We start from the raw sequence: 26,373 nt of genomic DNA, 5'->3' as shown, positions 1-26,373 counted from the left end.
TTTTCAGATATATGATTTGCAAATGTTAACTCCCATGCTGTGCATTGTCTTTTCACTCTTTTGATATGTCCATTGAAAAAATTTAAAAATTTTTAAAGTCCAATTTATCTGTTTCTTTTTGTTGTCACAGGCAAGAAACCATTGCCAAACCCAATGTCATGAAGCTTTATCCCCATTGTTTTAAGAGTTTTATAGTTTTAGCTCATATTTAGGCTTGTGATCCATTTTGAGTTATGTTTTGGTATATGGTATAAATAAGGGTTCAGTGTCATTACTTTGCATGTGGATTTCCAGTTTTCCCAGCACTGTTTTTGAAATGACTGCCCTTGGTCTGTCTGTCTGTCTGAATGCCAGCACCACACTGTTTTGCTACTGCAGTTTTGTAGTAAGTTTTGAAATCAAGATGTGTGAGACTCCAACACTATTATTCTTTTTCAGTATTATTTTGTCTATCTGGGAGGGATGTCCCTTGAGATAGCATATGAATTTTAGAATGGATTTTGCTATTTCTGCAAAAAACAGATGATATTGATATTTGATGCAAAAACACATAATTGGGATTTTGATAGGGATTGTACTGAATCTATAAATTGCTTTGGGTAATATTGACATCTTAACAATACAGGTCTTCCAATCCATGAACACAAGATGTCTTTCCATTAATTTCTGATTTCTCAGTGAACAAATCTTTCACCTCCTTGGTTAAGTTTATTCCTAAGTATTTTATTCTTTTTGATGCTATTATAAATTGAATTGATTTCCTAGTTTCCTTTTGGGGTAGTTCATTGTGAGTGTAAAGAAATTCAACTGATTTTTGCATGTTGATTTTGTATACTGCAACTTTGCTGAATCTATTAGTTCTAGCAGGGTTTTTTTGTTTGTTGGAATCTCCAGGGTTTTCTACCTATAAAATCATTTTTTTATGACTAGAGATGATTTAGATATTACCTTTCTAATTGGAATACCTTTATTTCTTTTCCTTGCCAAATTACTCTTGCTAAAACTTCCAATAAATAACATGTTGAAAAGAGGTTGTGAAAGCAAGCATCCTGGCCTTGTTCCTGATCTCAGAGGAAAAGTTTTCAGTCCTTCACCACTGAGATATCAGCTGTGGACTTTTCATAGATGGCCTTCGTTATGTTGAGGTAGTTTCCTCCTACCCTAGTTGGTTGACTATTTTTAATCATGAAGAAGTGTTGAGTTAGGTCAAAATTTCCTGCATCAGTGAGATGATTATGATTTTTTTCCCTTCATTCTGACAGCATGGTCTATTACATGGATTGATCTTCATATGTGGGACCATCCTTGCATTATAGGAACAATCCCCACTTGGTTGTGGTGTATAATCCTCTTAGTATGCTGCTGAATTCATTTTGCTAGTATTTTGTTGAGGATTTCTACATAAGGGATATTGGTCTTTGATTTCCTTTCCTTTTGTGTCTTTGTCTAGGCTTTGGTATCAGGTAATGCTGGCCTCATAGAATGAGTTACAAAGAATCCCCTCCTCTTCAATTTTTTTGAAGAGTTTGAAAAGACTGGTGCAATTTCTTGAAATGTTTAGTAGAAATCACCAATAAAGTCATCTGGTATAGGTATTTTCTTTTTGGGGAGGGTTTTGGTTATTGAACTGATCTTAATTGTTACAGATCTATTCAGATTTTCTATTTCTTCATGATTCAGTCTTGGTAGGGTGTGTGCAATATAAGAGTCATAAGAAATACATATTTTTCAGGTATATTTGGTCTTCATCCACAGTTTCTGAAAACACTGCAGAGTCTTAAAGGTGAAATGGGTGTTTTGTCATGTTAATGAGAGAATTTTGGAACCTCCCAAGGGCAGGGGCTGGAGGCTGATTCAGTCAATTGCCAATAATTTCATCAATCATGATTCTGCAATGAAGCCCTCACAAAACCCCCTGAGAAGAGCTTACTGCTCTCTGCTCCCTTGGATCCTACTTCTCAGTTGAAGAGAGTTCTAAGCTTGGTGGGGCAGAACGCCTCCGTGTGCCACCAAGCCAGGCCCCAAGCTCCATGGGGATAGAAGGTCCTTTACTTGGGACCTTGCTATATGTATCTCTTTGTCTGGCTGTTAACTTGTATCCTTTATTAAACTGGTAGGTTAAGGGCTCCATCCTGTAAGACTGCCCTCCACCCCCAACTCCAGATGCAGATTGCAAGCCCCAGGCAGTTCCCTGTGCTTCTGACCTACTGGCTAAATATTGGAGGTTCCCAAGACCTCCCCATTAGGTTTGATTAATTTGCTAGAGCAGCTCACAGAACTCAGGAAAACAACTTTACCAGTTAAGTACTGTTGATTGTAATGTAAAAGGTGTTTCTTACTGTTCTTCAAACTGAAGGCCTCTAATCTAAGCCAATTATCACTCATTTTAGATGTGAGGTAACTGAGGCCCATGAAGGGCACATTACTCACTGAAGGTGACACAGCCAGCCTGCAATAAGGAAAGGCCATTGCTGAGTATTCTGGCTTCTATCCAAGGGCTCCTCTCAGTGCACGAAAGTACTGAAATATTTGGAAATCTATTTTTTTTCTGTCCCAGGGTGAGAATTTTAATGCATAGGTAAAACTGACTTTTGGATATTCAGCAACACCTGTACTTTTGAAATTTTCTCCCATTTTCTTATGCAACCTCTCCACCACCCCAAAGCTTTCGAGTTCCTGTCTTTTCCACCCTAGATGGCAGTAACAGCTTAGATGTAGAAGCAATACTTCTAAATGTCAATGACTGTTCCCACCAGCGTCTCCCCCTTGAAATCTCCTTGGGAATCCACAGACAGACTGATTCCCAAGACTCAAGACTTCCTTCCCAACTCTACTCAATCTAGGGCATGTCCCTTAAGAGAAAGACAAATCATCCAGGAAAAGTCTGCTGGGGAGAAAAGAAAGGGAATCCTTTATATTTCCAAAAGACAGTGAATCAGGGAGGTCTGTGAGCCAGAGGAACAAGTAGAAAAGCTACACAGTTGCCTCTCCAAGCCTTGTTGATAGGGGATAGCGGGCAATTAGACTTCAAGAGAAACCAGCCTGGGAATCAGAAAGTTCATGGTGACAGGCAAATGTTGAACCACACACTTGCAGTCCAGGCAGTGACGATCACAGTTTTTTTTGGGAAAGAAAGCTGAGGCACAGGAGGAATGCTTTCCCAAGGTCAAGGAGCTAGTAGGGGGACTAACTCCGAGCCAGAACCCAGGTACCCTCCTTGAGTCTTTAGACAGCCCTGGGGAGCCTCTCTAACAAGGATCACTCAGGATAAAGTACTTTTTTCCCCAGAACAAACCACACTGACTTTCAAGGACTAAGTAAAAACAAAGAAACTTTACCATTAGAGTATAAATGCTAATGCCTGTTTAAAAGGTTACTAAAATTTGTTTATAAAAATGTTCATCAATTTTATTTAAAAATCTGATTTTATCATAACTTTTGTCACAATACAATCCATATTCACATGAGTCACCTGCGGCATCTACAGCTGCTCAGAACATTATTGGAACTGCCTTCAGCATCACTTTATGTGCACAGTTTGTTTTTTCAGTGCAAAAGTAACACATGAATACATTCTTACCATAAAAGATTTAACAACACAGCCCAGGCTCTCTTCGTCCACCCCGTCCTACCCTTGCTGCTCCCCCAAGGAAGCCATTGGTTTGCTGCGGGTTCTTCCTGACCTTTCTCCACAGTATCAGTTTGTAACTCAGACATTAGTCTTATTGAGTCACACTTGGCTTTGCACCAAAATTGTATCATTTAGCTTGATCAGCCACATAATTCATATTACTTACCTCTAAGTGGACTTTGGCAGTACCAAAAATCAAATCCATCCTCAGAGAACTCGTAAGGAAAAGGAAGATTTGTTATCATTGCTATCATTGAGATTTTTAATTTCCCTTGAAAATTTTCCAAAAATGACCTGCAAGCTCTGAAAGTAATTTTAAAACTGTTCTGACCAATGACAGCATTGGTTGAAGAACAATTTGAACTGTCCACAGTGTGTTAAAGGCAAATCTTGTTTATTGAAAAGGCCCATCTACTTTGTTCAGATGAGAACCTGCCATGTAATACCTGGCCCAGCAACCTTATCCAATTTTTGCCAGCAACTTGGCCTCCTGTTTTTTATTTGATGGAAACTTTCTTTTTTTGAAGTGGTTAAAATTAGCTACCTTCTAATGCTTCAATCAGACCAGCCAAAGGTTTTTCCTTTTATTGACCATTGTGGCAGCTTGACTCTGTGAATGCCCTCACTTGCTCAGAGAGAAGCAGCATGACAGACGGAGGAAACCCAGGTGTGGAGTGTGCAGTGGGTGCTGTCCTGCTCTGACATCTCCGCAACACTTGGAAATGCTGTTTCAGTGGCTCATGAAATAACAGTGACTTGTTATTGGATAAAACTGACAATAAATACCCCTGGTCTTATGGTGCAGCAAGAATCTGCCTACCCCAGAGGGAAACTGTCCCCTGCCAGAGTTCAGCCCAGCCTGTTGGGAAATGAAGCCTGTGGTCCTCTCCTCTTTATTCTGGGGTGACAGAGTCATGCCTATTATATAACTGTATCATCAAGCCCTTTAGTTCATTTTTTTGCACCTTGCTGAAAATAGATCATTTCCATCATTTTAGACATACTTTTCTAAACACAGGATGAAGTAGGGAGAGATAAGAAAAGGCAGGCCACACAAAGCAATCCTGAGAAGGAAAAATAAAGCAGGGGGGATCTTGCTTCCTGACTTCAAGCTCTACTACAAAGCCACAGTAATCAAGACAATTTGGTACTGGCACAAGTACAGACCCACAGACCAGTGGAACAGAAAAGAGAGTCCAAATATTAACCCAAACACACACGGTCAATTAATATACAATAAAGGAGCCACGGATATACAATGGGGAAATGACAGCCTCTTCAACAGTTGGTGTTGGCAAAATTGGACAGCTACATGTAAGAGAATGAAACTAGATCATTGTCTAACCCCATACACAAAAGTAACTTCAAAATGGATCAAAGACCTGAATGTAAGTCATGAAACCATAAAACTCTTAGACATAAACATGAGCAACTTCTTCGTGAACATATCCCCCCAGGCAAGGGAAACAAAAACAAAGATGAACAAGTGGGACTATATCAAGCTGAAAAGCTTCTGTACAGCAAAGGACATCATCAATAGAACAAAAGACATCCTACAGTATGGGAGAATATATTCATAAATGATATATCCGATAAAGGATTGACATCCAAAATATATAAAAAGCTCACGCACATTCAACAAACAAAAAGCAAATAATCCAATTAAAACATGGGAGAGGATCTGAACAGACACTTCTCCAAAGAAGAAATGCAGATGGCCAACAGGCACATGAAAAGGTACTCCACATCGCTAGTCATCAGAGAAATGCAAGTTAAAACCACAATGAGATATCACTTCATACCAGTAAGGATGGCCACCATCCAAAAGACAAACAACAACAAGCATTGGTGAAGATACGGAGAAAGGGGAACCCTCCTACACTGCTGGTGGGAATGTAAATTAGTTCAACCATTGTGGAAAGCAGTATGGAGGTTCCTCAAAAAACTCAAAATAGAAATACCATTTGACCCAGGAATTCTACTCCTAGGAATTTACCCTAAGAATGCAGCAGCCTTGTTTGAAAAAGACAGATGCACCCCGATGTTTATCGCAGCACTATTTACAATAGCCAAGAAATGGAAGCAACCTAAGTGTCCATCAGTAGATGAATGGATAAAGAAAATGTGGTACATATACGCAGTGGAATATTATTCAGCCATAAGAAGAAAACAGATCCTTCCATTTGCAACAACATGGATGGAGCTAGAGGGCATTATGCTCAGTGAAATAAGCCAGGTGGAAAAGACAAGTCCCAAATGATTTCACTCATATGTGGTGTATAAGAACAAAAAAAAACTGAAGGAACAAAATAGCAGCAGACTCACAGAACCCAAGAATGGACTAACAGTTACCAAAGGGAAAGGGACTGGGGAGGATGGGTGGGAAGTGGGAAGGGAGGGACACGGGGGAAAAGGGGCATTACGCTCAGCACACATAATGTGGGTTTGGGTGGGCATGTGGAGGGCTGTACAACACAGAGAAGATAAGTAGCGATTCTATAGCATCTTACTACACTGATGGACAGTGACTGTAAAGGGGTATGTGGGGAGGACTTGATGATGGGGGAAATCTAGTAACCGTAATGTCACTCATGTAATTGTAGATTAATGATACCAAAATAAAAAACAAAATAAAAATTTTAAAAATTAAAAAATTTTTTAAGTAATAAAAAAAGAAAAGAAAAGGCAGGCCAGAGCAGTCCAACTCCTCATTCACAGTGGGAATGAACTGTGGTGACTCCCTCACCCTGAGCCCCTCACTGGGCCCCAGGACCCAGCTGGTGGGCTTCTTGGGCACTGTGAGCTCTGAGCCTGGTGCAGAGGATTCTCATGAGTGTCTACAGCTGTCTATACTCAGGCCAGCCCACTCCCAAGGACAACAGAAAGGAGCCCAAAGCCACCTCTGCCCTCCTGGCCACAGATGCCAGCCACAAATGGCATTTGCCCTGGGGAGATGACTGGTCTTCAGGCGCCTAAATGAGCAGGGGCCAGGTGTAGAAAATGCTGTAGTCTGTTGGCCAGTCACATTTGGTTGAACTCCTGATCTTGCAGGAATGATCTTTACTTCCATAAGAGAGGTCTCTCCCATTTTCTGGAAAACAGTAGCCTTCTTGGTCTACCTTTGTTTTCATTTTCACCCTTACGGTAGAGGCAGAAGAATATTTTCTCTGAAGAACAATCACCACTGTGCAAACCAATAAATGGCCACAGCACCTGCCTACTGCTGAGGGTTCCAGGTCAAGAGATGAGACTGTAGTCAAAAGGTGAGCACAGGCTCATCTTGAGTGGCAGCTGCGCCATGGCTTCAGCCTTGGGGTGCCAGGCAGGAACAGAGGCCAGTGCATGCTGATATGCTAACTTTTCAAGAGAAGATGCTAATTCCAATTTTTATGTGAAGCCTCCCAATTTTTACAAATTCAGTCAAATTCTGTCAAACCACCTTATGGGGCCGACCACACACACCAGCCACACTCCAGGCCAAGTCTGCATTGTCCGGAGGGAAGGTCTCTGGGTGTGGGAGTCCCCATACCAGAACACGCTGGATTTGAGAGACCTGAGTTTCTGCTCCTACACAGCCAACAGCCACATTCCTTGTCCTCCTTTCCCACAGCCCAGGGACAGAACATGTAGCTTCTCTCTCTGCCTCCCACAAGCATTTTCCACTGGAGCTAGAAAGCACAGGCTGGGCTGAGTGCCAGCCTGGTGCTGCTCTGTCCCTGCAGGGAGGCCCAGGAACTCCTATTTTCACAACTGATTACTTGCAGCAATTGGTAGTGGAGAAGTGCCTGATGTGACTCCTTTTGTTAATTTTTAAATTAAAATTAACTTTTATAGGTCAAAATGGATGAATACCCACCATTTCCTATAGTTCAAACTAAGCAAAAATGTTTTTGCCCCTTTGCTGTTCCTCAAAAGAAGGCTGGTACCTTGGCCTCACCCACTGTCCACTGTCCACCACAGCCTGGCTGCCCAGGTGGGCTCAGTGGACCCCACTGGGCTGGGCTACAGGCTGTCAGAAAAGGCCACTTGGGCCTCCCCCAGCTATGGCAGAAAAGCCTCCAGAGACTTGAGCAAACATCTCTCAGGGCTGTATCGGGAAAATGTATGCCCCTTTATTGTTTTTCTGTTACTTGACAGTCTAAAATAACGAAGAGAAATATAGACAGTCTCAAAGCTCTGAAATCATAGAAACCAGGTTCTAAAAAATATGCTGAGATTACCTCAGAAAGAACCCATATGGGTTTATATCACAAGCCCACTCACTGCTGTTTACCATTATTTCAGCATTTACTTTTCTTGTAATTTAATTTAAGCCTGGGTTGCTAATTTTCATTTTCATCCAGAAATGGCTCCTTCTACCAAACTCAGGGCCAGCACTGCCCTATCCCCAGGCTCCCCTGGAATGCTGTGGTGATGAAGGCTGACTGGCCTGGGCCAGTGCAGACTCCACCCATTCTTCCCTTGGCCAGAGGGAGCTGCACAGAAAGTGCGAGCTGCCAGCAGGCACTGTCAGAGCTGGTGAGGGGAGAGACAGTGGGCGGGTGGCTGCTGTGTGGGGAAACCAGGGCGCCAGGGAAGGAGCCTTGACTGCACAAAGCAGACCTCCTGGAAACAGGGCAAGCCTGGCACTTGGCCCAGAGGGGCAACTTGTCGAACCAGCCACTTGCAGAAAGACTCCACCTGAGGACCAGGGATATACAGAGCCACTGAGATCCTCTATTACTAGCCTCAGGCGTGCTTCCCCTGGGCAGTTAAAGCAGAATGCAGTGCGGAGAGGGGCAGCTCTCAGTCGGGTAGTGAAGTTGCGTCAACTCAGAACATCTACATGCTCAACCTCCTCCTCAAAAACAAAACCCAACTGTCCTTTATTTTTCCATCTGGACTAGCTGAGCAACCCCTCCCACTTAGGCTCCTGGGAAGGCAGGATTTAGAGGTGGACAAAGTAATAGGTGCTCTTGGGGGTTCTTGGGGGCAGCCATGAAACCCCACAGTCAGCACACCACAGACACATCAAGCTCACAGTCCCCCGCAGAGGAGCCCAAAGCTGCACAGTACCAAGGGGAGCCTAGGAGGCTTCACCTGCCAAGCCGCCAGGAAGAGTAGGGCCCTCCCCACAGCAGCGTGACCGTCTCCTGTGCTCAGGCCCAGCTACTTCTCCACCCCTCGAGGGAGGGGGGAGGCTGTCACAGGCTGTCACTTTGAGATGCTGAGGGAGGGCCACCTGGAAGGGCCACTTGGGACTGCCTTGAGCTGAGTTCTCGTGCCCATTCCAAACTACTCCTGCAGTCTATAGCCAATGGACACACACCTCACCCACATACACCAATGGGCATGGAAATCCTGGGCTCCCAGAAGAAGAGAAAGCCCAGTGAGAACTAGCCAGTGGATGCTGCTGCTGGTGGGGGTGGGGGGCAGAGGCAGAGCATGGTGAGGACACGTTGCACTGTTTCTTCTTATCTTGCTCTGGCCTGGCTCATGTCCAGTGAATGACTGGAAGGACAACAGAAGGCAGAAGTCCCTAGGGGAGACTGCTCCCAGGCTGGAGTCCCAGACCAGGACCCTCTGACCACGCAAGTTCCCTGTGGGACCCAACACTTTCTGCTGTACTGCCGGGAAGTGTTCTCTTATTCTGCTGGAGCTCAGAGCCAGCCATGAGATCCACTTGTATTACCAGGCATCCTCCTCTGATGAGAGAGTGGCTTTGGGAAGGGTGGCATTTGGCACCTGGTGAGGTCAGGGGTTTTCCTCTTTGCACTACTGACATTTGGGGTCAGATCGTTTTTTGTCATGGGGGCTGCCCTGTGTACTTAAAGATGTAGTGCCCTATTTCTGAGGTGTGAAAACCAGAAATGTCTCCCAGCACTGTCAGGGGTCGCCTAGGATGCAAAATTGCCCCTTGTTGGGAATCACAGTGTAAATTAATCAGACTGCTTTCCCAGTACTATATTAAGCACATGTCATTTCTTCAAAGGAGACAGAAGAAGGAGGTAATCAGGTAGCAAAAGCCTTGTAGGGGGCAAGCTCCTGGGAAGAGGAGGACTGCAGTAGCCATGGATTTGGATCTGTGCCCAGGAGAGCAGGGTGGTGTCTTTCTCACCTGTTTCTTTCCCTCTCTGGATTGTAAACTATGCTAATAGCCCTACTCATGAAACGGAGCTACCCAGTCTGGGCCTGGATTATATATGGTCACTGTGTAAAAATGCATCCTGAGTCTATGAAACTTTAATGAAAGCTCATTGTGAAGCTGTGCAATATCCACATCCCCATTTCACTGAAGAAAATCTGACCACTGGGAAGCAACACCACCCAGAATTGGGTCACTCAAAGAAAAGAAAAAAATAGCATCATGGCAGCAAAGGAACAAACCTGTGTGCAGCCTGCATCTCCATGACCCCCAGCTCAGAACTGAGACTGAGCTCTCATAGACGAAATTTTCCAGTGTTTATTAACAAATTCAGGCACACTGTGACAGAGGCCTCTGTGAGCACAGTCGCTAGTTACTGTGGGTTCACTTGCCTTACCATGTGCAGCCCTTAAGGAACATCTAAAAGTCACCAAATTACCTTCTCAATTTCAAGAAAGGAAGGCTCTGCTGCCTGGCAGTCCCTGGAGCAGGGTAGACACAGGCAAACCGCAGCCCCTGGGGAGAGGGCACCACATGAATCCCCTTCCAGATGAAACAGAAGACACGTTTCAAAAAACACACTTAAATTTTCACTTTTCTGCTTTCATAAAATTGTCCTCCTGCTTCACCTCTGGTAAGGGCATGACTGTATGTGCCGCGCCCTTCCCCCGACTGTGCCAGGCAGCTCCCAGTCGGCAACAGTGGCTGCGGACATGGAGGACAGCTGTGGCAGGTCTGAGCTGGGAGTGGGGAGGAGCCACCTCACCCACACCAGGTCGGGAGAGGCACGTGTGTGGGGAAGACAGCAGGCGGGGGGTGCCGGAGGGGCAGTCGGCGTTCTCCGTGCGTACTCTGGGCTTGCAGGAGACTGCGGCAGAAGGGGAGGGTGGGTAATTCATGGATGTACTTGAGGAAACTTGAAAGCTGCCTGCCAGCTAGGGAGCTGACAGCAAGAGGGCACTTACAACCCTTGCACTCAGGCTGGCAAAGAGCGAAGGGTGATCCTTCTGCAGTTCTGAGGCTGCGGCAGTGGTGATTTTCTCTGTCATCCCTCTTTATAAACTCAGGACAATTACATGTTTTCTGTGTTCAGAATTTCAGAAGAATTCTTTCCCTCCTTCAGTTACCAATGTCCTTCTATAACAACAGGGAGTCTACAGGAGTCGGGACACCAGTGTTCAGTAAGCCTGAATTCCTCGGGCACCACACTGCTGCAGTGACAAAGGGCCCCCAGGGAAGCCACCGCTATGAGATGAAAGCCATGGTACAAGGGCTGGGGGGGTTTGTGGGCCTGGCTCGGGACTGGAGAGATGAAGGAAGGGGGAGGCAGCAGAGGCGGGGGGCAGCTGGCTCCTTCTCAGGTCGGGTGCTAGCAGCCCCGAGGCACCCTGTCTGGTCTCTGTGGGTCTGGAGAGGCAGGGAGCAACCCCGTCCACTTCCTTTCCCTCCACCTACCATAGACATGAGCACTCAGCAGCCTCAGCTCACTGGGCAACTCTGCACCCCTGACGAAGTGCGATCCTGCCCTCCTCAGGGGTCCCAGGGGCCTGTGCCCAGCTGCCCTCCACCATACCCACCAGGATGGCCCTACCCCACACCCACGATGGCCTTCCTAAGCCAGGCAGCAGACAGCCCTGTCCTCACACATGAGTTTCATGGGGGCTCTTTCTCCTTTGCCCACCACCAAAGCCAAGAATTTATAACTGCCTAAACTCATCATTCCCAAACCTTTCACCGGAAGCTACAATAATCAGACTGTAAAGCCAGCTCAGAACAGAGTTCCAGTAGCCCTTGGTCTCCTAGGTACACATCACAGGGCAGGTTAGCTGAATAGTTGTGCCTAATTTTCCAAAGGAGGAGGGTGATTCGGAGCAAGAAGTAGATAGAATCCTTAAACTAACCTGAAGAGCCTTTGCATGGGCTGCCCTGTGAGCCCCTGCACAGCCCAGCCCGCCCTGGTCCACCTGAGAGGTGCTAGCCCTTGCTGTCTGGTTGCCAGTCTCCTGTCTCCCCCATACCCACGGCACTGTGGAACCCCCACGATGCCTTACAGATGTAGGCGGTGCTGCACAAGTACATTCTTGATCACTGGAACACCTCCAGGCCACACTCAAGAACAAGTTTGTGTGTGATAGCACGGATGGTTCTCACATGTATAGCGTTGAATGAAAGAAGCCTTTCATGAAGACGTGAAAGAACACCTACTGTATGATTCTAATGTCATGAAATTCAAAAGCAGGTGAAACTCATCCATGCTGAATATCAAGACAGAGGTGACCTTGTGGGGGGCATGCCCAGAAGTGGGGCCTGAGTGGGTTTCTGGGGACTGGTCAATCCTGTTTCTTGATTAGGTACTGGTTACACAGGTGTTCAGTTGTGTGAGAATTTGCTGAGCTGAATGCTCAACAGTGGTGTGCACTTTTCTGTAAGTATAATCTTCAATAGAAAGTTTGTAATACCTATAAACCATAGTGGGCTGACACAAGAGCTGCCCTGCTTTGTGGTCCTCACTGGCTGCCAGCCTCACTTTTGGAGCCCAAGACAGAGGCCTGGGTGGAACCCGAGGGGCCCAGGCCCACACTTACCGGCTGCAGCCCGTCCTCTTGCCTCCGGCTCTGACTCGGGCGATGGATGAAGGACCGTGTGGAGACTTTGTAATGATTCAGCAGGCAGACGATGACTATGACCATCACTGTGACTACTACGACTATGATGATGATCTGGGCGAACTCCAGCTCCGCTGTGACAGAAGAGGAAAGTGTATTAGCCACGTGCCCTTTGCACCATCACTCAGCTCTCCAGATGCTTGCCTCCTTAGGGCACTCTGATCATTACAACCACCAGGCACCCCTGGTGCCTACGAGGACTTTGGGAGAGAGAAACCCTTTTTCCCCTAGGCCTGCTACCCAAGGCCACTGCTGGACATTGACATTCTAACAACATTTGAAGAAAGGAGACCTAGGCATGGGGCTCTTTCCAACAGACCTGTGTGTGGCACTCAGCCTAACCTTGGTGCTCAGACAAGCCTTATCTTACAATTTTATCATGCAAAGGGCCTTAGGAAAATTTATTCTATTGGCTTTACAGGCCCTCTAGAAGTGCCGTACTGAAACAGACACCATTTCACACATGGAACTCAAAGTCCAGCCCACTGTGTATCCAGAGATTGGCCACCACAGGGGCCATTCTTTCCCACTTGGCAGGCAGGCCCTCAAGGGCTGCCATCTCTTCCAGTGTGAAAGATGGCAGCTTAGGGCTCACCATCCCCTAAGCTCTGCTCCTGCCAGATGACGTCCTCATACTTCCTGCCCCTAGAGGAGTTAAGGAAGTCTCTCAAAACCGAAGCTGTTTCTCCAGTCTCTATTTCTCTAGTTAATTCCACCTTTATGGTTGTGTCAAGATCCATGCAGTACACTGCAGAGAAAGTACATATGGATAAAAAGCTCCAACCTCCCTTCCTCAAAGGCTTTGCCTTTGGAAGTAATTTAGAAAACTTATCTTCACTGTCTCCCACCATGTGACACCCTGTTTTATGAGCAGTGAGGTCACCTCTAGCACTTTCTGACACTGCGATTACAAAGATTTAAATGCTGTCAACATACGCTTCACACATGAGTACAGAGCTACCTCTAGAATAATTGCACACTGAGTTGGCAATTTGAAGCTTTGGTTTTACGGGGAAGAAGTAGGCGTTCAGTGAGGTCAGCCCAAGAACCAGACTTTTTTGCTTTCTAGCATCCAACTTATGGCTCTGCTGAGAGCTGCCCACCCATTTTCCTCTGCCTCTCCCCGCACACTGAAAGGAGGAGATTGTGCAGGGGCATCAATTTAAAGAGGTTCTAGGAGATGGTTAAGAAGACAGCACATGACTTTGTGGTAGGGCAGGGAGGTGTGGGGTATAATGAAGAGCAACAGAAAGAGGGAGAGCTCTGTCAAATGCAGTACTGCCTCCAACCTGAAACACTTGTGCGTACACAGACACACACGAACACATGCATCCACACACATGCCTAAAAACAGCATGCATGGATACACATCATCACATGGATGAGGTGCAGGTATGCATACAAATACACACTGTATGGATACACATACACAAAAGGCACATGCACATGCATGTGCAAATATACACACACATACACCCTCTTGCTGCAGGAGGGCCCAGGCTGCTGGCCAGTGGGGAGGTGTTCTCTTTTGTAATCTGGACTCACACTTGGGATGATGCCGGTAGGGTCTGGGTAGTACCTGGCCCCTAATACCTGCAGCTGTGTGTCTCATCAGCCACAGCCCAGGAGCAGAGGGATGGGAGCTCGGATGGGGTGATAGTGGGTCTTCCCGGATGCCCTTATGTCCTGTCCTGCCCTGTTGCCTGAACACTCGAGGGACAGAGCTGTATAAGCGTGCACACTGGGGGCTGCCTGTGGTCCTGGCCTGTTAGGGCTGGCTACAGGTGCATCGGGAGAACAGGGAGCTGGGCACACCCCTCACTGGCAATAAAAGGGCAGTGCCCTGGCAGCTCTAGAGGCCAGCAGTCAGCTAGGCCCAGGTGCAGATCTCCCCACTTCAATTCCACTTGACTGGCTGTCATCACTCTGGATACCCTTCCGGCCTAACAGCTGGTCAGCGTGGCCTCCAGGGGAGCTGGGAGCCCAGTTAAGTCCCAGAAGCTCCTCTGAGCATCTACTTCCTGTGAGGAAGAAACCCACAGGGAGCCACCAAATTCACGTACACCCAAACACCTCCAAGGGACTGTCAGAACTCTTCATGGTGGGAACCTCCTGGAAAAGTCTGAAACTGCTCCCAGTCAGAGGGCACAGACAGGGACCTTTGTGATTGGAGCACAGATAAATGAGCCCTTATTTATCCTCAGTCTGTGGGATGTGTGACATGCTTGTTAGCCTAGAAACACTGTCTTTGCCTTTACACATGACCTTCCCATGACCAGGATACCCTGTGTAACTGGTGTCCATGTGAAGCCTCCCCAGCTGTGTGGCTGGGGATCCCTTACTTCATCACTTATGACACAAGATGTTGCTATGTTTTTTCAGTTTGTCTCTCACATGAAACTATGATCAGGAACCTATTTCTGTTTATTTTGTATTTGTGGTGTCAGGTAGTTAAGTGGCTTCATCACCAAAAGATCAATCAGTGAATTAGGGTGTACACACCTGAAGCCCAGAGCGGGTTCTGGGCCAAGTGGCTCCAGGTGTGCTCTGCCCACCTGCACAGGCATGCTTCCTGGGAGGACTGCTACTGCAGACCAAACTGAGGCCTGCACTGGCCACAGAAGACAATGAGTGCATCTCAGAGAGGCTGTGGCAATGTATCGGGGGAGCAAGCCACCAACCAAGGGTCATCACCCCCGTGATGAGCAGACAGGGAAGCAGGGAGTTAATTCTGTTCAGGTCAAAGGCAACTGATGTAGCATGTAGAGCAGCCCAAAAGAATGCTTTGTTTACCAACTCTTCTATTTTGTGGATGAACAGCGGAGTGTTCATAAATTGCCTTTCAGGTTAAGTCATGCCCTGTAATTGACAAATTTTCTTTTCCCCAAAAAAACCCATCATTGTTCATGGACTTGGAAAGAGGTAAAAGTGATGATTATAATAAGTGGTCCCACACAAAGTCTTCATGTGTTAATTCTTCAACTGGAAGATGGCTTTCTAGATCATCTTTTCCTGAATATGGAAAGCCATACAGATAACCATTTGTAGCAAAGGAATCAAATTATATTTTCATATATCTGTGAAAATTTGGGGGAATGTCTGTGTTTATCTGAAAAGGATTCTTACTATAAAAATAATGAAGACTTCCTGACAATTTAAACTACACAGTGTACAATGCAAAAGTTCTCCTTTGTAGGCCTGCAGCACTCCCTGACCCCCCACCTAACCTCACGCCATCCTGGGGGTAGCACAGTTCTCCCACTGTGTATCTCTGTGCATGTGCCTATTGAATAAGGGCTTTCTTCTTTTTAATGAATGGAATTATTGTACACATATATTGTTCTGCTTTTTTTTCACTTAATACATCACAGACATCTTTAAACACGAATATTTATAAACTGACCTTACTCATTACGGTGGCTATCTATTCCAGAATATGCATATACTGGAACTTATATTCTCCCAGTAATGGATGTTTAGGTGTTTTCTTTTCTTTTTTTCTTTTATTACCAAAAGATTGTGTATGCATGTGAGTGAATGTATGTGACTGTGTGTTGACCCACATTTGTGAGTATCTCTACAGGGAAGATTCCTAAAATTGAAAATTTCTGAGTCAATGACATATCCTTTTAAATGCTACTGGGTACAAGCCTCTGCCTTCTAAAAAGGCTCTTGCCAGGAGAGGGCATGCTCCCACAGCCTCATTAACAGTGCACAGCCTTTTCACTTGTTCTAATCTGATGGACAAAAATATATATTTTGTTTTAATATGTATTTCCCCAATTACTAGTAATTAGTAATTATTAGTAATTTGTTATTCTAAAAAATGGTTATTAGTAATTTGTAGTTTTATTTTGCATAATCTTATTAGTTCATATCAGTTTATCTATAGTTTTCCCACTTCTTTCTCATTTATTTGTAAGCAGTCTTTACATATTACGACCATACATCTTTGCTACATGGGTTACAAATATTTTCTCCTAGTGTGTCACTTCTTTAAATTCTGCTGAGTTGCTCTATAGAAGATAAACATTATTATGTCATCTAATACCATCTTCTTTTATGTTTGTAAGCCTCCTGTTTGATTAAAGTCTTCTCCAATATTCTAAAAGTATTTTTTCTTCTACAATTTTTATAGTTTGCATTTTTACACTTATATCTTTATTTGCTCTAGATTTTATTTCCTTTGGTCTGAGACAGCACATAGAGCATTTCATACTCTCTGAAAGGCATAAACCTTCTGATCTAACATTATATTAAAAAGTTCACTGCAAGTAAGGGGAAGAAAGAAACTGTGGGAAACAGGTATAGAATCTTTCTTTCAGAGGGACAGCTTGCTCTGTAGGTTGCACTTCACCAGCTTTCCTGTCACACACCGTGAGTATAGCCCTGCCCACCACCCTGTGGACCAGCACCCTGGAAACCCACCCTGCCCCGCGTGTCCACCACACTTACTGTACACCCTCTTCAGTGCCCTGGTATGTTAGCATGATAATGCTCTGGTTTGGTTACTCTTTATACTCTTAAAAGCTACTGATTACCCTCAAAAGAGCTTTGTTTGTACGGATGACCTCTACTGATTTTATTTGAAATTAAAACTGAAAATTTTAAGTATTTATTCATTAAAAATAAACTTATTACATGTTAACATATATAATACTTAATAGTTATATATGTTATTTTTCCAAACAAAAACACATAATGATAAGAACAGTGTTGCTTTACACTTGTACACATCTCTTTGACATCTGTCTTAGAAGAAGACAGTCAGGTCCTCCTCTGCTTCACTTTCACTCTTCTGTGACACGCTGCTTTGGATGAGGAATATGTAGGAGACTGGCCTTGCTGACCACCTGGGAGGGGCTCGGGGCTCCTCAGGGATCCTTGGCCACACGTGGAGAATTGTGGTCTAAATGACTGGTAGTAGGTGCTCTGGTACAAACCCTACCAGCCTGGACACCTCGGGGACACTCTCGATGCCAGGATCTGATATGTGGTCAGGGCATCTCCTGGGTTGCTGTCCTAAGTTTTTATGCAGGAGGACAGCCACGGCAGGTGTATCTGTGGTACACAGGACACAGGGTTCATGGGCATTCTCACTTGGGACAGGGCAAGAGCAGAGGCCAGCCGGAACCAGGTTCCTGCAGCACCACTCACTGTGGTTCACGGCCCAGCTATGAGGAGCAGCTCTCAGGCAGGGATGGCCCAGGTCCCAAAGGCCTGGCCACCTGATCAGACAGAGGGGCAACAGCAAGCAGAGCAGCCGTGATTCAGCCCCTGGCTGCAGGTCAGGGTCGCCTGTGGTGTTGCTTTCAGTCCTCAATGTCAGGGACCCACAAGATGCCACAGAACCCCTGGGCACAGAGCCCCAGCAGAGCCGTGCAGCACCAGATATACAGCAGACACTCACTTTGAACTTGGCACCAGACAATGAAGAGAGACTGTTTTCTCAAACAACTGGAAAAGATTAAGGTTTTACTCTCTTTGGGGCTACAGATACTCCCCCCCCAGAAGGGGTCCAGAGGATTCTCAGAGTGAAAATGGGTAAACAGAGGGAGGGTGTGTAGGGTCAAGCATAATGATGTCCAGACCCAGAGTCCCATGCTACCAATAACCTCTTTCTCCAAGACCGCCTCTAAGCACACCCACCCATACCTGTCCTCCCACACCCTCTTTCACTTTAAACAGGAAATTCTTCTAGAAAAATGCATCATAAAAGGCCAAGTAAGTAAAAACCACAGTATCCTAGGATCTCCACTGCCTGGCAGACAGGAAGGGGGCTGTGGCCCTACAAGTCTGGCCGCCTGCCTTCCCGCCCTCCCCATATCTTTGGTAGTAATGGGCATAGATGATCCCTGTCCCTTCCTTTGCTGTTCCTGAACCTTCCCCAAGGATCCCCAGCCCCAAATGGAGACTGCTCAGAGGCAGGCAGGGCCCCAAAGTGTTCTGCCAGTCGCTGTATGTGGCTCTGTCACCGAAGACCTGGTTTTATACCTTCTCAAGGAAACAACTTTCACAGGGCAAGTAAAAGAAGCTTTACATCAAAAAACAAAACTAGCAAAACATGACACAACCTTGCATTTCCACTTGCGAATGTATCCGATGAAATTCAGCACACCCGTTCTTCAAAGTATCCAGTTTCAAGATTTCTGTACTCCTGATCTCAACCAAGATGTTTCAGGGGCTTCTCAGGACCTCACCCAGCGATTCCCCGCGCTACACACTCAGGGCTCAGGCAGGCCGAGCACTCTCCACTTCCTGACGAAACCACAATCCCTTCGAGGTGGCAGGTCCTGGTGCCGTGCTTCTCCACACAAGTGCACACACATACACACCCTCCTGCCTACCACCTCATTCATTTCTCTTCGGTATGCTCCCAACTTGAGAGGCCCAGGATGCAAAAGCTGTGTACAGGGTGACGGAAGGCACAGTGAGACCCTCATCCACTCCACAGGGAACCCTTCTGACAGGGCCTGAAGAGGCATGTTTACCAAACAGACACACATATGCTACTGCTTCCTGAGAATCAAGGTGGCACTCAAGCCTATGCCTGGGAGCAGCAGTCTGGGCACAAAGGGAGGCAGACACCAGCTGAGACCTGGCACTGCACGGGGCCCTGCTGTCCCTCCCGCCCCCTGGTCTGCCACGTCTGGCCCTACAAGATGTCTGTTTTCCTGTGGTAAGGGAGAGGCAATGTGCAATGGCACAAAGAACTGTGGGTACACAGAAAGGAAAATTCATGTGGTTTTGGTTTTGGGGGATGGGCTGGGAAGGCAAGGCTTAAAAAACAATGAATTCTGGAAGAACTATTAAAACAAATGTATTTTTTAAAAAACCTACAGGAATAGTACAGTTCTGAGAAAACAGTAAGATACTTTAGGGTTTCCAAAATTTCACATGCCCAATATGGATTCTGAATACAGTCTACTGCCAGCTTTTGATCCCATAGCTGCTGACGTCAACAGAATGCCACAAAGCAGGCCATGCTAGGAAAGAATTTTAGTCCAAAATCAAAATTTCACACTCCCTCTCCTTTCAGGGGCTGTAGTCTAAAATTTACAGGAAGGCATCATGACACCTTATTACTATAAAACAGTGATAGTGATGATGGTGATGATGACATCTATTTTTATAGAAACATCTCCAAGAAATTCCAAGCTGCGCAGTGGAGAATTACAGGAACCGAAGAAATTGTGTGAGGTCTGTCGGTCTATCCCCGGTTTTATGAAGAGCTGAACTGACTCATATTAGAAGCATGAGCGTCTGCACTATTTTTAAAGAATTCTGGGGAAGTGTGGTTCTACCACCTTAGGCTCCTAATATAACACTCATTTCTATTTGTGGGTTGGTTAACACCATCTTCCATTTGGTCTTTCCTCCATTAATATATTATCCTTCATGGAAGTCCTGTTTTCTAAATGTTTAATTATTTTTAAGGTCCAGATGGGTAATTTATGCCCTTACAGACCCTATAATGGGGTCGAGAGGGGCAAAGTGTGTGCATCTAATGAGAGACCCACGAGCCCACCCCTTTCACCAGGCCAAGCAGACACCCTGGCAGCATTCAGAGAAAGTGGCATGCATTTTGCTGTGATGGCACCAAGGGCTGAATGCCCCCCTAGGCCCCTCACACCACATGAATGGCTCCTCTCCCACCCCAGCACCAGCACTTCGCTAAGTGCTAGATCCCACTGGCACGCTGAGACCACAGCTGGCTGCCACAGAGGCTCACACTGCAGGCACCCTCTCTGCCAGGGGGCCCTCCTAGGTCCCCACCATGGGTCAGGCAGAATGAACGTGTGTCTGTACTCCCTTTCCATCCTCCTGGCGGAGATGCATGTGGAGAGAGGAGATGGTCTTAGGGGTGTTTTACTCTTTATTTATGGCTCCAAGATACTTTTAAAGGGCTGAATGTTCCTAAAGTCTGGTAAATTCTTTCCCAAATCCTATAGAGACTGGGCAGTAGGGGTAGGAAGATGGGTGGGGACAGGAGTTGGAATCTACATAGACTATAATTGCCTCAAGTTTGTGAAATGTTGGTATAAAAATACTCTTGGAGACTAATGCTTGAATTAAAGTTCACGCTCATTAAAGACCATGGTTGAGGGGGGAAAATTCAGCCTCTGTCATAAGAATAACTTCACAGCTTGAAGTTCAGAAGGAAAAATAGAGGTATAATGCTAATGATCACATGATACATTTTGAGTTTTCTTTTCCTTGGGATGAGTTGGCTACTCAAATCTGTCCTAAAACAAATAGAGCAGCAGAAGAGGAGAAGAGGCAGCCCCCAGGAATGCACGGACTGGCCGTCACTGCCCAGCTTCATCCTCCTTGAGGAGCCCTTTCCTAACCCCTCAGTGATGGGCTCACTCCTGTGCTCTGCCTGTCACAGCACTTTTCACTGTCTCATTAGTGTCCATCTTCTGGTCTTCTTCCCCCAACGAGTGAGTGTTGGGACAGCGTCCTCAGCAGGTAGCACATGCCTGCATACCAAATTGGTGCTCATTATAGATAAACTGATGAATAAATCCCTAGAAGGAAGGGACCCCAACTGCTGGGCCCCAAGTGTCTAATCTGCTTTTAACAGTGCCTAGCACAGAACCATATTCTACCAAACACTTAACTAATGACTTTGGTGGTGAAGTTTTGCTAAAGGTTTTCATATTCCATAACAGTTATTCAACTATTACTACTCAAGGCAACTGACTGGGGAAAGAGCCTCAGGGTTGCTATAGGTCACATGTTTACAGAACCCTATTTATATTCCTATATTTATATAAAATGTTTTGCATGATAATACATGTGGGAGGTTATACCTGTGATCTGTAGGAGAAGAGATGAGAACAGATCACAACCAAATGGCACAAGGCCCTCTGAGGGCAAGGTATGGCCTAGGCATGTCCACCTGATTCCAGGCCAAGGCAGGAGCCTTAGATGGCACTGACAAGAAGGTGCAGTCAGCAGTGAGACTGATTACAGGGTCCCTAGACACAGACACTGCGAGTCCACCCAGCCGGAATAACATCTCTTCAATTTACTAAGGCCCAAGCATCCATTAAATACAACTTCTCACCATGCGTTTTCGAATCTAGGATTTTATGATCTCTTTAGAAACAAGTTTAGCTAAATATGCTCCAATGAAAGATGACTGACAGAATTTTCTGAAAGCACATCAGAGGAGTAAGAGCAATTATAAACCTTTTAAAAATCTACCCCTCTGCCATGCTATAAATGGGAAAAAGTACATACATAAAACCAAAATTCCCTCTATAGGATTTACTTAAAATCTATCCTCACCCCCACCCCATTATTAATTTAGGAAAGTGTATCAGAAAAATATACAACTGCACAACTAACTCTCTTATCCACAGTTAAGAGCAGAGGTTTCTGAGAGCTCTGCAGCCAGGCATCAGTCCGTCTCTCACCTCCCTTGGCACTCTCTGTCTCCCTCTCAGTCTAGTTCTCTCCTAACACTTACTGTTCCTGCACTGGTGGCCTGAGAAACCACCCAGTGCATCACTCACATTCTGAGAAATACATCCTTTCTTTAAAATGCTGTTTTCAATGACTCAGGTTGAAAAAAAAAAGGGCCACGAGTCTAGCAGTTACAGAATTTCCGCAGGGCAATGGGTGGGTGGGAGGTGGGGGACCCTAGCCGCATGTATAGATCATTTGAAAAAAACAAAACTCCAAAGCAAGAAACTTGTGTATCTACATGTAACATCTTCAACATGAACAGACTGATGGCAGACAAGAAAGGAGATGAAAAGTCTGAAACACATCTTCCTGAGGAGAGTCCAGCCCGGATCGTCTCAGAGCTGACAGACCCCTCTCAGGTAAACACAAACTTCTCTAGAAAGAGCTTCCACTCTTCTCAACTCTGTCCTCAGACCAAACTCCAAGAACAAGTACAACAAACCCCGGAGAGCAGGCATCAGTCACAGCTGGCCTATGGAGGTGTACCTTTTTTCAAGAACAGGTCTTTAAACGGGGCCTCCTTCAGTGTGCTGTTGCTGAGGGGGTCACTGGACATAATCGAGTCCTCTGCCAGGGGGAGTCCAACCGTGATGCAGCCCCCAGGTCAAAGCATCCCTTCAGCTTCAGGGAAGCTCCTCTCCAGGCAGCTCAGAGCTGCAGTTATAGCCAGCATGGGGTGGGGTGTGAGCCCGCGAGTGTGTGTGTGTGTGTGTGTATGTGTGAGTGTGTGTGTGTTTCTGTCTGTCTCTCGACTGTATCAGCGGGGCACAGCCCAGGTGCTAGACTCCAATGCTGTGGCTCTGACCACAGACTGGCTACCAATTATCAACTGCCATCCACAGAAATCAGGAGCTCTGTGGCAGGAAGCCGGCAGTGTCACAGAGCAGATAACAAGCCCAGGGTCTCAAATCCTTAGAGCAGACAGGGACCCAGTGTTGTCTATGGCAACACATAGCAATGATGAACCCACATTTCTCACGCCTGGCCTTACACAGGACACATTACACACAGAACGGAATGCAGCTGGACAGATTATCCTGTTCTACTGTGTTCAATAATCTTTCCAACAGGCAAATATCAAACCAGACAAGGCAGAAAGTAGGAAGTCTGCAAATCTCAACACAATATTTCTTCCCTTGATAGCTGCTAGAAGCTTTGAGAGTTTAAGAAATGCAAACAGAGCTTACCGAGCAGAGCAGGCACACACAGGGCTGCCCAGCCACCCGCACTTCCTGGCTGTGGGTGCAGCTTCAAGAGCACGTCTGGCTCAGAATGCCCCCACAGCGTCCCTCACGTGGAAGCCGAGCTGCGGCTGTCCTCCGGGTCCTCCTTGCCCCAGAGTCTAACTGATGGGAGCAGCTTGCATGGCTCTTGCAGTTAAGCTCTGCACTGGCGCCTGGCAAAGTCAACAGGGAAAGATGCTGGTGGTGCTCCTCCAGCCCCTGCCCCCACTCCCTGTGCCCTCCCTTCTCCGGCAGCTCCTCTCCTCTACCCGTTCTCATCGTTCTCATCGTTACTTCTCAGTGCATGGCAGCACAAATAAGCCACAGAGAAGCCTATCAAGACAGGACTCTAACTCTTACTATGCAGCTGTAATTTACAAGGTTTAGAAATTAGAGAAAAGAATCCCAGGTACCAAAAAAAGGCAATTCAAACATGAAAGCAGAGATATATCTCAGGAGAGCGCTTTTTCCTGATTCATTTTGGTGTAAGCACAGTCTTTTTTCCCTTGAGGTAGTCTAAACAGTTTGTTTTATATGTCCACAAAGCAGCTCAGGTGCATGCTGCTGCCCTGGGGCTGTGTGAAGAGACGTAAGAAAAGGCTGCCTGTCTGTCGCAGCACTCTTCAGAAGAAATTATGGTGTGGCCACAGTGAGCAGGGCAGCATGCCATGGTGATATTGCAAATAACCCCTGCCACAAGCACTGCTCTGTGCCCAAAATAACCTTTGTTTTTCCTTATTTAGGGTAAACAGCAATGACATGTGGGCCATAACAATAGTCTTGGCTGTCCGAGGAGTTGTCAAAGCAAAACTAAACTCTGTTGGTTACTACCAGCATGAGAAATGAGGGCAGTTATATCAGCAGCCAGTCCCTGCTGTCTGCCCCAGTGTCACCTGGGGCCAGTAGCAGTGTCTGGGCTTGATGTCACTGCTGGGCCCTCAGGTTGGCCAGAAGACATCACTATCTCATGTTCTAATTACCAAGGGTGGGGTAGGAAAGGAACAAAAGATTAGTCAAGATTTCTCAGAGATTTCATGCGGATGAAAGAAATGGGAATTTCACCAGGAAAATTAACAGTTGCACACATTTGCATGTGCCAGTCAAGACAGTTTGATTTTTCTTGAGCAATTTCTAAATTTAAAACTCAATGTTCCCCTTTTGTGTTATACTTTCCCTGATTTTTTATCAGAGCCTCAGCACTCCGCTGGGTGGATTTAGAGGGTGGGGCTTGGGCTAGGGCCCACGTGTGCTGAGCAGGAACGCCCCTCAGAAGGGCCGGCATCAGAGAGCAGCGAGCCACTCTTCCTGTCCCTGGAGGCCTAGGTCGCTGCTGTCTGCGGATGGCATTTTCTCATCAGTTTAGTCATGGTAACAGGATCACTGTGAAACCAAGTCCTTAAAGAGGAATATCCAAAAATTTGCATATGACTATCATTCATGTCTGTTGTTGAAAATTAGGGATTTAGCCACCATTATGGGCCTGAAAATCTGCGACTGCTGATGGAAAAATTTGCATGTTTAAGTAGTTGCAGATAGTCTACTTTGGGGTTTAACATTATTTAATGTACATATATTATGTGTCAGAAAAATCAATATATTTTTTCATTTTTAAAGGCTGTAGGGTTTTCCACCTCGCCTTAACACACTTATTTTATCTGGCTGGCTTCCTGATCACTGGGCATTTGGGTTATGGGAGTCAATCTTAACTAAACTCCTTGTTCATTCTGTTTAATCATTCTCACTGTTTAATCTATTTAAAATCACTTTCAAAGCTCTTAAGTTTATGGATAACAGTTTACTTCAAAGTGTTGCCCAAACCTTGCAGCAGGCACACAGCTGGCTGGTGTAGGTTCCTGTGTGGGTTCCCATGGGACAGGCTGTGTGCTAGCCAAGCCGCCTGGTTAACACAGGGAGTTGCCTCTCTTCAGCATTCACTGAGGGGTTGTTGAGGCTAAGTCACCAGGTGGTGGCCTTAATTTTGTTTCTATTCCCTTTTAAGAACTGGCCTGATAAGGATGCTTCAGAAAAAAAGCATAGATGTCAGAGTGTGACCGGGGCTTCATGCCCTGACAAACACTTCAGCTGGCTGGTCCTGACAGCATGTGGGTCACTGGGGCTTTTAAACTGATAGGTGCCAATATTTCTTTTCCTTTAATTCAGAGAAAATGGCAGAACTCACAGCAGAAGGGTGTGGGAGGACACTAGCCTGCTTAACAAAAACACTTAAGTAGGAAAGTGTAAAAAACATTTGCATTCAAGAACTCTTTCCTCCCTCCTTGTCTTTAAATATACATCTTTAAAATGAGTAGTACCCCAAAGGGCTAAGTGATTTTACCAGTGTGAATTTAGTGGTTGATAACATGTTCCAAAGTTGTACAAGGTTTCCCTGTGTACAGGCAAGGTCTTAGAAATGCTTTGAGGAAGGGTCGCCCAGGACAGACACTTCACTGGGTCTGCTGAGTGCAGTAAAGACCTCAAGAGCTCTGCCTTCACAAGCTCACTCTACCCAATCTTCAAGGTTTTCTCCATAAAGGTCTTCAGTTCTTTAATTCTTCTGACAAGTATTTACTAAGTAGTTATAGTCCTTACAAGGAAAACATACTGATCTTCAATATAATCTGGCAAACAAGCATTTTCTGTAGGGTTGAATTCGTCTCAGGTGCCTTCAGCGCGTAGATGCTTATTTAAGGAAGTGAACAAGCTCTGAGGACTTGCTTCCAGCTGAGATCTGAATATGACAAGCTTTGGAAACTGGGAGCATCTGTGAGCTGAACAGCTAAAAGAGGCAGCACTGGGCAGAAATTTTTAGCTCAGGGACTATATAGAGCTCATTACCTTCAATGAGAGTCTCTGGGTGGTAAAAGGGGTGCTCTGCTATCCCAGAATCTTACTGATTCATACAACCTGGCTTATCACCTGGCCTGGGCCAATCCTGGTGTACCCTGGGCTTCCTGGTGTACCCTGTTGTCTCTCCCCCTCAAGTTCCCACCCTCAACAGGTATCTCTTACTGACAATACAAATTTTCACAATTGCTATACAGCAGAAAATTAGCATTTATAAACTGCTATGTACTAGGTACTTTAAAGCACTGATCTTTTACTCATACCAACTTGTGAAGTACATTTCATTATTCCTACTTCACAGAGGAGGGAGCTGTGGCTCAGAGAGGGTGAGCCTTTTGTCCAAGGTAAATAAATGGCTGCTAAGAGGCAGGCTGGGAGTTGTAATGCTGACCCAGAAGCTCCTATCCA

General features: G+C 45.9%; 1 protein-coding gene across 34 annotated transcripts in view; it reads right to left on the bottom strand.

The window, feature by feature from the left end:
• The window catches only part of LDLRAD4 (low density lipoprotein receptor class A domain containing 4), a 524,574-nt gene that overhangs the window by 13,501 nt on the left and 484,700 nt on the right, over positions 1–26,373 (bottom strand). For 32 of the 34 annotated variants that reach the window (XM_073212703.1, XM_073212702.1, XM_073212701.1 and 29 more), the window contains one exon: positions 12,341–12,495. In XM_073212703.1, coding sequence (XP_073068804.1) covers positions 12,341–12,445 — 105 coding nt within the window. In that variant the 5' untranslated portion in view covers positions 12,446–12,495. Of the gene's footprint in view, positions 1–12,340; positions 12,496–22,384; positions 22,855–23,085; positions 23,311–26,373 lie in introns of those variants that run through there. The other 2 variants (XM_017649549.3, XM_017649546.3) reach the window with 2 other exon arrangements.

The sequence above is a fragment of the Manis javanica genome, chromosome 9 (genome assembly GCF_040802235.1).
Source record: "Manis javanica isolate MJ-LG chromosome 9, MJ_LKY, whole genome shotgun sequence".
Lineage (NCBI taxonomy): Eukaryota > Metazoa > Chordata > Mammalia > Pholidota > Manidae > Manis > Manis javanica.
The sequence above is the reverse complement of the archived record's forward strand: the minus strand, read 5'-3'. Positions and strand labels throughout refer to the sequence as shown.